We start from the raw sequence: 17,821 nt of genomic DNA on the forward strand, positions 1-17,821 counted from the left end.
CAAAGTCGGTTTGTTATAGGTCAGAACGAAGCTATCACAGCCAGCTTTGATGAGCAAGGCCTCATCGAAGGCATCGAAGGTTCCCGACGAACGTCAGCATTCAGCTCGTAGGTAGCGCTAGTTTCCCGGGCCTAGCCTGTCAAAGCGGCGGTGAAATGTATCCGTCATCATATCACAGCCACTTTGATGTGGTCGGTTTACGGAGATCACGCCAACGGTCCAGCACGCGCCGGCAAAGGGTCAGCGGCCCATTCGTAAAAATGGTTGTGCCATGTAGTCAACTCATATCACAGCCATTTTTGACGAGTTGGGCTGACTGACACAGCGACGGGTACTCGACTGTGGTGAGTCGGCGAGCCTCGGCGAGCGAGCGTGTCGTCGCTCTCAAAGTGGCTGTCATGTGCGTTCCCGTGTCCATATCACAGCCAGCTTTGATGAGCGCCGAGCGCTCACAGCAGCGAGACCGCCGCAGCTAGAGCGACCGCACGGACTTACCGAAGACATCGGATCGCATCCAAAGTAGCCAGCAAAGGGGGTGTGACTTGCCGCTATGGACCATATCACAGCCAGCTTTGTTGACTTCTTTGGTGCTATTTTCAACGGTCTTCAAGACTGTCAGCTATTCATTTCGGATGTCTATACTAAAATAACTAGTATAAGTTTTCTGTTTCAAATTTCTACTATTAAAAGTTTAATACATCAAATCAACACTTTTTGCCATTTATTACGATAAGCGTAGTAAAAGACAAAAAGTGTAGATTTATTTCTTTTTTTTTCAAAAAAGTCTTCATATACTAACATTTATCTATGATTTCAGGTATGGCACACTTGGACAACGGTGGATTAATATTAATGACTACATGATACATAAGTCTTAGATAACGATTGTTTTGTTGAAACTTAAACGCAATATCTGTATGTTTTTACTGAAGATTGTTAATAAAATCTATGTTATTGTTATTCGTGGTTTTTTTTTGTACTTATCACTTAGACACCCCTGTCAGTTCCAAAATAGTAAACTCCTGGTTATACTCTGCAAGTAAAACTACAAATTTCGATTGAATAAGATTTTTCACTTGCTAACTTTCAATCATACTCGTACAAGTAAATACACACTCATAAATTAAAGGAAAATTAAAACAACAAGACACGTAGTTTAAATTTCAAATAAATTTCAGAACTTACATAGGTAAACTTTTTCTTTTAATTATTATTCTTTTAGTATAAAAGAAGAAAAAAGACTTAACCTTTAAAGAAAACTTAAGTATCAACTAGGTATTACATTAAAATTAACATTTTATCAGTCATTAAATATATTGCATTTTACAAATTAAGTTGATAGGAACCTGAATATTTTTTGGATAAGATTTTTATTGGTACTTAACAAAAAGTAATAAATTGGAAATAACATTACCAACAAAAAAAAAAAATTATTTATAAATATATTTTTTTACAATGAATTTATTTAATAATTTACTCACATATATTTATCGTGATAGTCTGACTACTGCTGGACTCAACTGCCATCCTTTTAATCATGATCAGCTGACACGGCAGCGGGATCACAAATAGCACTCAAATAATTATGAATCCGTGTTACGAAAGTTTTTATAACAATATAGTTAGTTTTAGATCATACACCGCTGACGAGTAATTTCAATATTTTAATAGGTATCAACAAAACTTTATAAAGAGTGAAAAGTGTTTTCTTTATTTTCTAATTTATTTACTTTACTGCATGTTCTACATGAAGCAACGTATTAAATAACTCCTGATTGTAACAAGAAGAAAAAACTGAACGTAAGTATCATCTTAATACATATAAATCTGGTGTCACAATGTTTGTCCTCAATGGACTCCTAAACCACTTAACCAATTACAATAAAATTCGCACACCATGTGCAGTTCGATCCAACTTGAGAGATAGGATAGTTTAAATCTCAAGTTATAGTCGCAATTTCTTCTAACCACGGACGAAGCCGCGGGCAACAGCTAGTAAGTAAGTATAAAACATGATAAGTACGAACAGACAGTTTAATATAACTTACCAAAGTAACTTCGTTTAAGAATAGAGGCACTTCATTTAAGAAAATACTGAATTATAACTATATAAATAGATAGGATAGGGAATGGACCATCATGTTGTGCACTTTGGGTCAGAGTCGGTGTCTGAATGTATTGTGTATGCAAATTCTAAAGTTTTATTATTTTAAGGCATACTAAAACCGAGGCTTTTTGAATACTTTCGGATTTTGGTTTAGGCTGAACCGCTGTTCAGTTGAACTAATAGTAGTTCAACTCGTTGGTTAGCTCATACAGCATGGTTTAATTAGGGATGTCGTAATATTTTATGTAGGTAGCCTAAGGAAGAAATTCTCCCTCAAAAACTCCCTTTATATTTTAAAACAGTTTATTGTCGTGTACATTTTATTACTATTCCGATAAATGCAATCTACTACGTCTAGTTAAATAGGTTTCACTTTTTATATGAAGTCGTTATCCCAATTTGTGATATAACAGTCAGTGCTAATGAGTCAACCCATTGTTCTTGCATCTGTCTTTCAATTAACCACATACATTGAGTATCTTCATGTTCTTGGTACAGGGATCTCTTAGTACAGGGATCAATTCCGCTACATTTTTCGTCTTTGTATCCTTTGAATGTAGTTGCGGGTTTTAATAAACAAGATATGAAGATAAAAATAACTTCAAACTTCAAATATTTATTGCGATCATGAGTGGATACAGATGTTATAAAACTTAAAGGTACATACATGATACCCTGTTAGGGCGCAGCAATACAATTACAGTACCTACTTATAGAATTACTTACTCACTAAATCTTACACACTATTTTATTTATCTTATAAATAGGTATATTATACACATCACACACTCATACATGTATGTATGTATAACATATGTGTACATAAATGCATACACATATATGAATATATGCATATTATATATATTATTGAATTTATTTATACTTATATTGTAATTTAATCATTATTCTTATATTATTTATTTTAACATATTTTAATTGAATGGTTTTTGTACATACTTATATCATATTGTTTCATATTTTAGTTCTGTCCTCGAAAAACTCTGATGAGATCATAATATAGGTAGTTGTGATAAAAAGACGATCACAACTCACTTATCACATCATAATATTGGCAATAACATCAAAAGAGGTTTGTTATTATGTAGAAGGTATGAAAAAGATTAAGTATGTATTAATCATTCAACCAATCAACTTTTACTACGTAACGCGGTTCACTGCTGGACTGAATCAATTAATTTGCGCCACAAAACCCGCCTTCTGCATCTAACTGACTAGACCTTAGAATTATTTGTGTTTTATTTTTGGCAAGAAATAAATTTGAGTATAGTATTTCGTCACCGGCCTACACCACGAACTGGCTTCACTTACCCAACTTGTCGTTTATATTTAGGTACTCAATCGCTATTGGTGGAAAACATTTTCGTCAAAAAGTTTTCCGCCTATAGAAAAATAGGGCTTTTTTTTAACTCTTCGCCTTTGAAGAAGTTACGAAATTTGAAAGTAGGTAAAGTTTAAAAGGCGTGTCGAAAACAACACTTGACAAACACGATCAAAATATTTGTGAAGCCAAAAAAAATATGTAGGCAAAGCACTTTTCAACATAATTCTTTTCGTGGGTGGGCTGAAACCTTCTTCATCTGTTTTTTTTTTGTAACAATGGCTGTTTACTTTTAAAACAACATTTTATATTCACAATGTATACTGGTCTAAAAAATTAAGGAGATAGGAAAACTGAACTAACCTATAGGAATAGTGTATTCATAAAGAATGTACATTAGCAAGAGACTTAAAAGACTTCATCAAAAGATCATTTCGAATATTCAGACTCCCTTCCTTATATTAATAACAAATGCGAAACATCTGAATAAATTAAAGTTCCGCGAGAAATATAGAGGTAATTTACTTTGTCTCTAGATATCATCGCCTTACGAAAGATGGAAGCTTCAAAGGATATTACTTGCATTGCAAGTGACAGAGAATCCTGCTATAGACGATCGCCTTAATTACTCTCTTAGCAAATAGCTGACGGTTGTAACGTTCAGAGTAACGCTTATGTAGTAAGATACAATATATAAATTATAGTCACTTGATAGAAAATGTAGTGATTAGGTACCTGTATTTTTTTTTGTTGCAAGTTCTTATACTTTCGATTATTAACTACGAAGGGGTGTTCTACTGATCACAAATGTAGAATTAAGTAGGAATCAAATTATTCTAAATATAAGTTATTTTTATAGGGTTTTAGGGTTCCGTATTCAAAGGCTAAAATCGGAACCTTATCAAGGCTTATTAAAGAGGTTCCACCGTCCGTCTGTCAGCAATTTGCAACACTAGAGACTTAAACATTCACAGATGAGGTAGTTCAGTTAATAAAACACTAGCTGTTGCCCGCGACTCCGTCTGCGTGGACTTCAGTTTACAGCGTTCTGTAGTCCCCGTTTCTATGGAAATACATCCCCATAGTGATCTCATAGTTTTTACACACCTTTTAAATTTTCGTTTGGGAACTATTTCAAAAATCGGGATTAAACATACCCTGTTCTTTTCCATGTCAATGGCTTTGTGCACGCCAAATTTCATCCAAATCCCTTCAGCCGTTTTTGCGTGATTGAGTTACAAACATGCACACTTTCACATTTATAATATTAGTAAGGATTATATTAAACAGTAAAGTTAAAATTAAAATACTGTTTAAGCGACTATTGGTGCGGTCCGAAGTTTGATAGATGACCGTTCGGTCGGTTCGGGTCGGTCGCAAGTTCGAATCCTGCTTGGCCGGTTTCTATTGCTGCTTATAAAAGTAGGTAACAGTTTTGCAATATCTATAGTCCATTGAAATGTTACATTTTTTATGCCAAAAAAGTCGATGCAATTTTATTTTTCTCATGTGAAGGGGGATCAGTGTAAACTACTACTAGACGACTAAGCAAAAAGCACAGCAAGAATAAAAAGCAAGCATCATCTTAATATTTAATGAGATCTATTCGCGGAGGATTATCTGAATCGAGAGAGAGGAAGGCGGAATGTTAAAGAAACTAGGACAGTCAAATTCAGATTTTATGTTGAGCAACAATTTTAAGTTTTTTGGTATATTTTGGAAAACCCTTAATTAAGGTCAAAGAACAAAGATTCACACGAAATCTACCTTTAAAGTAGGTAGGTACATAAACATACTTACCTTATTAGGTAGATAGGTATTTAACAATTTTTTCGGACATACTTAGAAGTCAAAAGCGTAGTTTCGATAGCCTATGTTGTTTAAAGTTAGCACCCACCCAACCCAACCGACATATATGCAAAATGTAAAATCTGCGTAAATAGGTGCCTAAAGCTTTCACTCAACGAGTAGATAGTTACCGAGGACATGAAAGCCAATTTCAGACGCGCTCCGAACATCAGAGACCGGGCTATTTTCTCACTACATCCATGTAGCTAGCTAGATACAAAACGCATTATTGCAGCCCTCAGTTTTCCAGAAAAGCTTTGTCAATAAATACTTGTTTGTGTCCTCCATGTTAATGAAGTCTGTTCAATTATATTTTACTTTAACGTAAAAGTGTTATTTGGATACTCGAGTCAGGAGAAATTAATGTGTAAAGTTACTTTGAATAAATTAACAAAATTAAATATTAGATTAGAGCTAGGTACTACTCTATTGCTAACAAATAAAAATAAACGAGCTTCATGTTAAACAGCTAAATAAGTTGGGGACTTTTTAAGCTGTCATTTTTAAATCCAAGTTTCTAACGATTGAATAAGAAGACGACTCGTGATCTGTAGTCGCCAAAAATAGCTTTAGAAAATATAACTCCTTTTAATATCCTGAGGTTTGTTTACTAAAGCACACTTTATATCATCAATTTCTTTACTAGATTTTATTCTACTACAATTTCTGTTTGGTCGCCGTATTGTTATACCTATATGTACCTATATGTAGGTATGCATGTTGTTAGATATCATATGCCCTGCAAAGGCCAAAACGGAACTAATCCTAGGCACCGAAAGATAGGGTGCCGTAAACCCTTAAATACATAATTAGGTTCACACATAGTTGGAAGCTTTCGTTTCAATAGCTTATGAATAGGTAGATATAGAACGCCCGGTATTGATATATTGTATTATTGTGTCGCTACGTATAATAAAAACTTCTAGTAGCTAAGTATTGAAACACTATTCGTACCAAAGAGTCATAGTCTCATAGTCAGCGCCACACTAGTTTAAATTTCAATAACGTGAATAACTTACCTGACGAGTATTTTATCGACAGGTTGTGGCTCTACTTTATTATTTACCAGACACCCAACAAGTCCTGGAAAAACCCTTCCCACGTCGCGGCGCCATCGTTTTCACGGCCTAGGGCATACAACGGCAACTTAGGGACGCGCGCTGACTAGCCGACAATACGCGTCGACGAAGGTAAGTAACTTTCATATCTTTTATTGACAAATACGGGTTACTTTACAACTGTTGTCTTACTTATTATAATTAACGGTAGGATGGGACGAAATATGTAGGTAGACATTAAGATTATTTATTATTTTATACCTACTCAGCGTCCTGAACTATTATAAGATAGCATACATCCTGAAAGTTTTGCAATGAGATGTCAAATAGACTGCTCACGTCGTCTGAATTTACATTCTAGACAAATAGTTAGATGTAGGTTTTATTAAAGTCTTAACAGCTTAAGATTGACGCAACCTTAGGGCTTTTATTTATGTGTACGGACTCAATACAAATTTCTCGATTTAATTATCTTTAGATTGTAAATCACGCTTACAAACTCTGTTCCCCTATAGTACGGAGTGCAAATCTCATAACAGTGCGAAATAAATCTCAGCCTGTCTAACCAAAAGCTATGCACTTGGCTTCTAAAGTAGGTCAATTAGGTCGTCGCTAGTATCTTAATAAATAGAATGCTTTCAAACTGTCCTTGCAGAGTAGCTTATTTATTAACCAAGCTGGATACCTGGCAACTAAGTGTAAGGTTACACTGGTTTCAGTAATTTACAGCTAAATGAAAATATTTTTTATGTCTTAGATATCTGGATACTCGTTTGTAATTTTTTTTAAATATTGATCGTATCTGAGTGGTTTACAATAGAATAAATTTAATTACTGTATTAAGATTAATTTAATAAAGTGCATTGAGAAGATTAAGCACATGACAAGCATTGACCTAAACGCTTTATAAATTAGCGCAGAAAACAAAAGCGTCAGATTCTATTGAAGCAAGTAGCAATAGCAGTAAAGTTTTTAAAGCCCTCCACAAAAAATACCGTACCAAATCGGTTTTCCCGTTTAGGAGCTACGGTGGTACAGACACTCACGCATACCGGTATATACTTATCTTACATATCACAAACCACTTTTTGCGTGGGTATTGAGTGGTTACACCTAGATTATTAGCCTTCTTAAGCAGGTAACAAATGAATTAGATACCAAACAGATGATTCTGATTGTTAATTGACTAATGAAAACGAGTTGGTCCGCGTAATACACGTTTAGTTGCGCGCTTACCAACTAAAGTACCAACGATGATAGAACATTTGTCGGTAGATGTGTAATGGTCTTCGTATTACTTATATCAGAAAGAATTTGCGCATTATGTTGCTGACGCAAGGGAAATTGCGGTAACTTTTCAGGTTGAGGTTTCGATGCAGTACCATTCTGTGCTAGTAGGTATAATTTGACGAGTCTGCTATCATAGTATCAGTCGTAACAGTGGAGAGGTCTTAATCACGACGACACTCATGAAAGACGTGCGTCCTACAAGGACGAGGGACGGCAAAAGGTAACTATCCCAAAATGTTACTCAGGCGTTTTTCTCAGGCTAAAATTGTGAAATTTTACTAGTAAATTATTAATTTCCAAATATGACTTCCTGAACCATCCAAGATAACTTCTACAGCCTATAAAAGTCATTTCGTAACGAACTTACAACTCTTACAAGCAGCTTATCACTACCTTTCTTTATCTTCTATAACAGCAAATCTTACAAAAAGGACCCAACAGCTGTTGCCAGGAGCTCCGCCCGCTGCACCTCGTAAATGATCAGACGGGGACATAAAATTAGGATAAAAGTCCCAGTGGAAAGCCACTGGGATAATTCAGGTTATCAACTAACTCTATAACCAATATCGTTAAAATCCATTCGTTGTTTTTGTGTGAAAAAAAATGATTTCCTTATTATCAGCTAGGTAAATAAAACACGAATACGTTTTGTAAACTTTATTTGTGACTTAAACATTGAATGTTACAATCCATCGCACTCGATACTAGCGAGATGCATAAATAACCACATAGTAAGTACATTTAAGAATAATATAATATAATAGATAAACCGTACATTACTAACATCTAAGTAAGGTACATTAAACAGACAAGTACTACCGTATAATGAGGTAAAATGAGGCCGGTGTTAAATCGTTGTTAACAATTATAATTATATAAACCGATGTGTAGTACACATGTTTTAAATGCAACATACATATACTAAGAAACAATATTAAGCACGCAGGGGTCATGTTTCATCAGCTGAGAGAAGTCTTAGTGCTAGAACGCTAAATAGGTAAGAAAATAGTTCTCCCTGAAGTGCCATTACATTTAAATTACAATGTCTCACTAGTTTTTACTATAAATACGTATATATTTATATATTTTAATCTTATCAACGCCTATCAATGTTATATATACTAATGCGCATTCTGCGCTCCAGCCTTAAACATTCACTAATACGTTAATTCTATAATGGATCTGATTCAGTATTAGCCATAATTCATATAATATTATATTACCTAAACGGTGTAAAAGGTACCTGGGCTGTAGCTGGTTAACAATTTGTGTTATTACTGGCAGTGATCTTGGTGACAGTAAAATTTTACTTGGCTCAACATTTGATTAGGCGATAAGGCGTATTTTTTTTGTTTTGACATTGGCAGTACTAACTTAAACAATACATATTTATCTCAGACTCCTCTGTGCGCATTTGGTGTGAAGGGGTAAGTGCTAAGTGTTTAAATATATTTATCATAAGTTTTACCGAATATACCATCTAACTCTTTATTCTGAATTTTAAGTAGTTTGTGACTAGGTTTACCATAAGAATATTTGTTTTGCATTTATGTACAATGATTATATTAAATAAATAAATAAAAAATAGATTTTATTGTTTTTTTTTTTGGCAGTATCGAATATTTTATTTTTGAGTAATGATAGAAAAATAATACTGGATGGAGTTGAATTTCTCAATAAGGGCGTCATTTTTAAGTTTAAAATTAAGTAACAATGTAAAGACAGTTGTATAATTATTATAATTTCTTGTTTCGAACCTGTATAAAATAAGTAATAGCAGACTGGACGAAATGAAGTATTATCAGTACTTTTTAGACGGGCTCAGAGAACAATTCTCAGAGTATTTAAAGTTATTTTTTAACTACTTTTGACTTTTTTATCATTAAAACAAAAAGCACTGCACTAGATATATAGTTTTTAAGTCACTACACCGCGAGACAATCGCGAATGGCACAAAGGAGGCTATAATACAATTCCTACGTTAAAATAATTAAGTTTCACAATAATTACGTTAACATATCTAGTACATTATAAGACCATCGACCTTGTATAACGGTCATCACAAAGGCCAGACTGGTAAATGGCTGTTACAGCTTGTGCGTAACTCGGGTAACATCTAAATCTATTTATAGAAGTAGTGCACCTTTCGACGTATGACATTTGCACGTAAAAACAACTGTGCGTTTTTAAACTCACTATCTAAATATCATTAATTCAAGTACTGGACTCATGTTACCGTCAGTGACTGACGAAACCTTAGATGTTATTATTTAAAGCAATTATTATACGTATTTATATATTTTAAAGATACATATCACCGGCCTTCGATATTTAAATGCAATGATAGTGATAATAGACGAGTTATAACATGAAAGTGACAACATCTATTAAGTTTATTCCACAATAATATGTTAATACCAATTACTATAATTATCAAGTTTAAATACGTTTACGTTTATAATTTTAAGAGTATATGAATTAGAGTGTAAATCGGAGTATAAAGTTAAAATAAAAAAATAGGTCATATGTGCAAATAATAGTAACGACAAACGAAATGCTACAAATTCTTCACAGAAGATAATGTAAGTTGTTTTGTTTTTCTACAATCTAAAATATATCCCTCCTCGTACAGGTTTTACCAGCATCTTAACATAATATAACTTCTAAAATAAATACTCGTCTATCCTAAAACATAAACAAACAATAGATCATAGAGTCGGGAACAATTCGCTTTCACGGTAAGACCAGTCATAGATGATTCCAAAATTGTTTTCTTAATTTCTAAATTCGATTTCTCACTATTTTTTTCGCACCATACTCGTAAAATTCGAACAATACCGTAAAGGGTTTCAATTATCTAGAATAAGAATTTTAAACTATGAAGGGCCTCACCCTAACACAAAGTAAATGGACCTATTACATAATAGTTATCTACTAACACTTAGATAATTTAAAGTCCTTCCTCCTTTTTTCAGCCCTCGGTTATAATTCTGATCATCAGCATTCAAAATTAACATTTACGCTAGTACATATAGATTGAATGTAATATAAGTCGTGGCGTTATAGCTCACGGATAATCACTACTGCTACTGAATATAATAGACACAAATATCTTGGCAACCGTGAAATTCACTGATTCTATGCTAAAGGTAACACATAGATCGTATCTGAAGGAATGTTGACATCAATAATACCTATGTCGAAAACACCAGCGCAGGAGATACAGGTGTTATACATTTCAAAGGTGACAGGAGACTGGTCTGAGATTAATTCAGTAGTCTACAGTTTTTTCTTCTCCCGGCTGGCTACAGTAACTATTATAACAATTGTAATACACAACACTGAGAATTTATGTCTGAAAGCTGGAGAATATAGTCGCAGCTTGTCCTAAAACATCATTTCCAATCATTGCCGGAGTCGTTAGTATGGGGATCATTTCCTATGAACATTAATGAAATATTAGTATAATTCAACTGACAACACACACATGCAACATATGCGTCAAGCTTAAATTCTACGACTGTAGGGTAGATTGACAGGAGGATATTTGCAAAGGCAACATCTGTGGGCAAGGGATGGCGAGAAAATATCACGAAAAGTTAAATGAGTATTTTATCTTCTGCGTTTTATGATCATGTGTACTGTGTTGCAAAGTTTACACGCCATTTTAAAAGGATTCTTATGCTCTATTACGTTGTAAAATTGAATTGGAATTGAGGAATCATTATAGCTCCTTTTAATAGCTTTGAAATGACTAGCGCTTCTGGGACTGTATAATGCCAAAATACTCGATTGAGTGTAACTTGACATGTTCATGTTATGAAATTAAAGTACATAATTGAGCTTAGTAGGACCCTACACTTCGTTGCTATAATATACAATAAACCATGTATATGGCAACTCCAAGCAATCAGATCGAAATAATTTGAAAGAAAGAAAAAATAGATCCTGCCAAAAAGACACACTCATACTTCTTACGTGTTTAAGAGATTTAGTTTTTAATGGCAGCCTTAATTATAACAATGACTCAATGTGTACATAATTTACCAAAATACTTAAACAATACTGTTCAAAACTTTTAATGTAAACACTTACCAATGATAAGAGAAGTACAAATACAATATATTATTAAAACTCGTAAACCTAACTCAAAATAAAAAGTTGTGCTGCTAATATCAGTCTAAGATTGTAAAACGCTTGTAAAGGGTTTCGAAATATTTTCCCGCCATCGTATCATACAAACAACATTCACAATAAACTATCAAGTAGGAAACCCTGTTAGCAAGAGTTGTGGATACACATACACTGTGACTTAGGAATCTGAACACAATTAAAATACTCGAAAAACAATATAACCTAAACTAAACGATGGATTGGAAACAGGTGTTTATAAATAAACTGTTATAGACATACACCACAGTTAGGGGCCAGCCAGGCAAGGAGTGATACATACATGCGCAAACTATCGATAGACATCAAGAGTTGTAAATACATCAGTAGTTTTTATACCAAAGGAAAAGTTCTACAACTCGTTAAGCACAATTTTCTTTAGTTATCTATACTTTTTTGACACATTTACGATTCAGTGTTGTGTGATATACAAAGCCTGTTAATGTGTAGACTAATTACGTATTAATTGATTTCGGTAATAGTGTATTAAAACTTTCGACGGTCTTTGAGTAAATCAGTATAGTAAGCGTGGCGTATAATTAAGATTACTGAGGAAAATTGCGCTGAGAATAACACATATATTTATCTATGTACGTATACAATAGATATGGATATTATAATACGTATGTATGACTTACATATTTACGCCTCGTCAAGGGCTAGAAAAATTAAAAAAATAGTATAAATAAATTGTTTTGACTTCGTTTTTCATCGAGTATATAACCTAATAGAGGCGAAATATAAGGCTAGAGCTAAGTGGGCTTTTATATTTACTGTTCCAGAAATAATCATAATCAAGACAGAATTTTGAACGAGCCTAAGACAACACTTGACTAAGGGCCCATTCAGACGATGCGAAAGTACCATGCAAGTTGCAATATATTGTGCAGGCGCGCAACTCGGGTATCTAACGAGATATATGATCGCCAGCAAGGTAATACAACTTGCACGATATTTCTCGCATCGTCTCAATAGGCCCTTATAGAATATAAGTTGTCAATTAATAAAATTGTGTATAAACAATAAAAAATATATATTATTCCATAATGTATGTAAACTTAGTCAATAGAAAAATTAAACACTTTTAAGGGAGAGGCCTGTGCATTGGTAATTATAGACTGGTGTAACTAGATATAATTTTAAATCGATTTTTTTATTATTTTTTGGGTCTAAACGGTTTGTAATCCAACTGTGATAACTCCTAGCTGAATGGTATCGTGCCAGGGCACTTCGGGGCCGAGAAAAATTGATCTTAAAACTTACTGTCCAGTTTGAAATATGTTTTAGCAAGACATTTCGTTTTTTATCTGGAAATTTTGGTCTCATCTCGACGGTGTTTTTTGCTATTTGTTATGTGTCTTTAAAATAAATTTACTATTTTTTGTGTTGCTAAACTAATAAAATAAAATGGTAACTGACTGGAATTTGTTGAAATTAGTTGGTTTTACAAATGCCGCGGCCGTATCTTATCAAAACTAGCAAAGTTATAAGAGTACAAGAATATATGAAGTGTAGTGAAAATTTAAGAAAATAGTCCATTTTGACTTCGAGGTCAGTCTTGTTGAATTTTAGCTACGATATTTGTTTTAGTAACCTAAATCTAGACCTAATATTGTATTGAGAGTCCTTTATTATTTATGAGATTTTCGAAAATAGAGGTAGTGGTCAACACTAGTGATTGAGCATTGTAGAAACAATAGTTAATATGTTATGTAATTTAATAATACATCTAAGTGTTAATATTTAATTTGATATATTCAAGTATTTTTAGCGGATGTTTCTGCTGGGATTATCGATTTCTCTAAATTCTAAACATATATAGATTTAAAGTCGAATTTTCTATATTAGGACATTACCATCGGGGATACTTAGCGAAAGTAGTATTTTTAAAACCATATATTAACGGCTTCATATACTAAACCTGTCACATTTCACTATTATTAAAGAATCGACTCTAGTGCTTTAAAACTACTAGTCTAAACCTTGAGACAACGTATATTTAACACTTCTAAAGACTTTGACAAAGTGTCAGCATGGATAAGTACTTAAGTGTAACCTTTAAGAGAAGATGGTCAGTTTTTAAGAATTTACACAGTTGCGCGATAGGTCACATTTAACGTCGTTATTAGGCAATATACTCGACGCTTGTCTATCGTTTCTTATGCTACAAGCCGAGGCAAAGATGTCCCGATAGCCTCGACATGTTAACCTAAAATGTAACTTACATAGGCGAGTAAATCGCTATAAATTTGGCATAAATGAGTGGCATCGGCAAGGTGCGGACGCACCAAGGCATACCCTACCCTAGTCCATGACTATTTTAAATATTTAGAAATTCAACGGGGAATACTGTATTTAATTTTATGCGTTGTATGTTTATAGTATGTCACGAAACGGGAATGACTCGAAACGTCCATTCATTTACTTTGATTTTCTGAGGATCTAGGCTTGGCGTCTTACTTCCCGAAAGTTTGCTGCTACGAAATACTGCTGAAGCCATGGGATCTTGAATAACTAATAATTTTATCCGGCAGTAAGAATGCATCGGCTAAATTTATTGTCGAGTGGGAAACTTATTTAATTTTGAAATTACATTAAATTTAATACATTCCTGAAAGTTTTTGGGTAACACATTTTGCCGAATTATTCGTTTACTTATTAAAGATCTTAGAAATGACTTCAACGTATCGACGTATCGGGTCAACACCACTTTCCAGAAAAATTGTATAACCTACATGAGACTAATACCGAGACCCCTTACATGGTCAACCATTCAAGCATCTGCCTGCACGCTAAGTACGCATACCTGTTTCATAACAAATTATGAAAAACTAACACTTCTTTAGAGTCCACCCCAAAAAAACCTGTCTTTTTACAGGGGTTAAAGCCGGTGAAATTGTTTAAATGTATGTGACAGTCTACTAAGACTTGTCATAGTACATTTGAACAATTTGATCAACTTTAACACTTAGAATAATGACTTTTGGATTTGGGTAACGAAGGAGTTTGTTTTATAAGTATTTTCACATAGTAATGGGCGCGTATAGGCTTTAAGTGTCGGTCGCTGTTTGCGGCGACTGGTCGGTCGGGTTTGTTGGCTCACCGTCCTCTGCGTCAGACCCGGCCGACGCGGCCGCCTGTCACGCGGGCACCACACGGATGTTCATGATCAGGGCGCGGCACAGCGGGCACTCCTTCAGCTGAGCGGTGCACAGCGAGCAAAAGCCACTGGAATTCATAATAATCTTATTATAAAGCTGAATTGATTTTTTGCTAGTTTCAAGGCGGTATTCTCAGGAAACATGCGTCCGATTTTAAAAAATCTGTCTTGATAAGATAACCTAGGATATGTAGAACGCCATGAGAAATAGGAGCAGTAATTAAACACTTCCCAAGAACAGGAATTAACTCTTAATTTCAGTCAAACAAAACGAAGAATATCAAAATGAAGTAGGTACTATCGTTAAACGCTGTAATAGCCTAAGTTCGGGTGCTAAGTAACAAATTTTACAATCGTTGCAACAGAACTTAGGAAGTTGCTTCTACTTCAGACCAGTTTATATACATCTCCTCGCCTGTTAATATATTAGGTATGAGAATATCTTACGAGTGCATGCATGGCTCCAGCACGCAGCAGGATTCGTTATCGAAGCACACGGTGCAGCAGTTCTCCTTGATGCTGGAGTTCCTCAGCTTCTCCAGGTAGAAGCGGCGCGGGACCACCTAGAAGGACGGAGATATTTAGTAGGATCGGATAAGGTAGTGGTAAAGATAGGGAATACAGGATGTCACAAATTGAGCATTTGTGCATGGCAAATGTAATGCTATTTTTATTATTTGTAAATCTGACATACTATTTTTTAAACATGTTCGAAGATTTTCTTTGACGAATCTAAAAATGTTATAGCAGCTCTCCTACAAATTAAATAAAGATTGACTAAAATTAGATTAAGATGGCCTGCGATATGTCTTGAGTTTATACACCTTTATTCCGTACCACCGACTAAATGAAAGTTGCTTTACATAAAATTTATAAATATTCCTTTTTCGTACCTTCTTCTCATCCTCAGAGAGGAAACCGCAATCATTGAAGTTGTTGAAAGCGCGATCCGGCGGGTACTGGAACGGCTCGCTGCCGAAGTTGAAGCGGCATTGTTGGAACGCCATGAAAGATGCCGCAGCAAAGAATCCTTGACTGTAAAGCAATAATCGTAGTTTTACATACAAATTATAGATAATTGAAGCTATTCAGCTATTTAATATTGATGAGCAATTCATTGAGAATTTGTATCATTACTTTGCGTGGAACGCAATTTTAGAAAGTGCTAAATGTGTTCATAAAGATTTATAAGGAAACCAGCAACTTGTGGTAAAATACATATAGGAAACCTGACTGTTTTATCACATTCAGGAATGAACGGATCAAAAGCAACTGGTGGCAATGGGAGATTGATAAGAATTTTATGATATTCTTAAGAAGGCACAGAGAAAATACAGCTGATGTGGCTAATGAGACTATCGTTGCTACTATAAACTCCAATAGAGATGACATTTAATGTATTCATAAGTAGCTTTTCGCCCGCTTCGAGGTCGTTTATATCGCGTTTCCAAGAGAACTCTTCAAAAGTCCGGGATAAAAACTATCCTGTTCTTTCTCAAGGTCAACTCTATCTCTGTATCCAATATCATTAAAATCTGTTCAGTGGTTTAGACGTGAAATCATAACAGACAGACAGAGTTACTTTCGTATTTATAATATTAGCAGGGATTACCGGGTGGTCTCGAACAGCTCGGTGCAAGTGCGGACATGCTCGCCGTTCAGATAGAACACGGCTTCGCCCATGTCCATGTCGATCAGGCAGCCGACGACATCGCCCGACTGCCACTGCGTCACGTTGTGCAGCGGCGACGGCTTGGCCTCGTGCCAGATCAACTTGCGGCATCCGTCGTACGACAGGGAATACAGATCATCCCCTATACCATACCCTTCCTGTGTTTAAAAAACAAATTGAACACTTTAGGACCTTGGCATAATGAGATTTTACATCAATGTAAATTTACAACATAATTATCAGACGAGGACATATTTTCTCTTTTTGTTTATTATTAATAATTCGAGCAGATCCAAAGTAACTAGAAAACAAGCACATCTTAGCACATCCAAAAAGTAAGGACAGCAGACCAATAATAAAATATACCTTTTAAATTATTTTGTAGTTTACAATGTATATTAAGTTTTACCAACTCAAAAGAATAAAGCCATTGCCACAGCTTACATCTCGTCTCAATAGTACACAAATAGGCGATAGATCTATATACAAAACCCTACATAATTTTACAAATAAAGTAAGAATGTTATTCATGCAACCATTTTATACAAAATTTGATAAGTTTATGATTTACTGTAAGAAAATATACTGATTGGATAATAAAATTGTTCTACAAAAACACGATTAATACATATTCTAAAATCAGTGACAAAAGTGTAACAAAAAGAATATTAAACATTGAGTCGTCATAAGAAAACCTTCTACATTTTTGTGAAGACATATGTTTCCAAGTATCATCCAATCTGTATAATTTGATGTCCCAATTTTTAAATAGTTCAGCAAGCGTGCGCAAAATAGTACAATATAATTATTAAAAAAGTAACAACCTACAACTGCCTACAAGAATAATAAACTTAAGTTACAAAAATAGCAGCCTTAAACATGTTTGCCGATCTCTTAACTAAAGGTTACTAATTTAAAAGCCTGATAATATGAAATTGTGGAAAATATATGATTTCATGCATCTAAATTGACATTAGAATGCCTACGTGGATAACTGGATACCTGGTGTGACTGAATGAAGTTGAATTAATTAATTAATATAAATCATTGGTGGCTGTAATGATGAGACGTAATATGACATTGATATTATATAAAAAAAACGATAGATGATCATTCAAATGAGTAGGTGTTAAGAGAACTGTGTACAGGGTTTTATGTGAAGATAAAGATCAAAATA

The 17,821-nt window shown here is 34.3% G+C and overlaps 1 protein-coding gene and 1 long non-coding RNA gene across 6 annotated transcripts in view; one reads left to right on the plus strand and one right to left on the minus strand.

Annotated features, from left to right (window-relative positions):
* LOC113493966 overlaps nucleotides 1-960 on the plus strand; it is a 38,472-nt gene extending 37,512 nt beyond the window's left edge. For both annotated transcript variants that reach the window (XR_003400619.1, XR_003400618.1), the window contains one exon: nucleotides 818-960. This is a non-coding gene — a long non-coding RNA (uncharacterized LOC113493966). The remainder of the gene's footprint in view (nucleotides 1-817) is intronic.
* Nucleotides 961-8,284: 7,324 nt separating this feature from the next.
* The window catches only part of LOC113493967 (RING finger and SPRY domain-containing protein 1-like), a 30,716-nt gene continuing 21,179 nt past the window's right edge, over nucleotides 8,285-17,821 (minus strand). The window contains exons 8-13 of one of the 4 annotated variants that reach the window (XR_003400621.1): nucleotides 16,585-16,802; nucleotides 15,866-16,007; nucleotides 15,420-15,535; nucleotides 14,916-15,040; nucleotides 12,451-12,471; nucleotides 8,285-11,081 (exon numbers count right to left, since the gene is read on the minus strand). Coding sequence is in view for 2 of the 4 variants with exons in the window: in XM_026872030.1 (XP_026727831.1) it covers nucleotides 14,953-15,040; nucleotides 15,420-15,535; nucleotides 15,866-16,007; nucleotides 16,585-16,802 (564 nt within the window). In the remaining 2 variants the exon portion in view is untranslated. Of the gene's footprint in view, nucleotides 15,041-15,419; nucleotides 15,536-15,865; nucleotides 16,008-16,584; nucleotides 16,803-17,821 lie in introns of all 4 variants that reach the window. The other 3 variants (XR_003400620.1, XM_026872030.1, XM_026872029.1) reach the window with 3 other exon arrangements.

The sequence above is a fragment of the Trichoplusia ni genome, chromosome 5, assembly GCF_003590095.1.
Source record: "Trichoplusia ni isolate ovarian cell line Hi5 chromosome 5, tn1, whole genome shotgun sequence".
Classification (NCBI taxonomy): domain Eukaryota; kingdom Metazoa; phylum Arthropoda; class Insecta; order Lepidoptera; family Noctuidae; genus Trichoplusia; species Trichoplusia ni.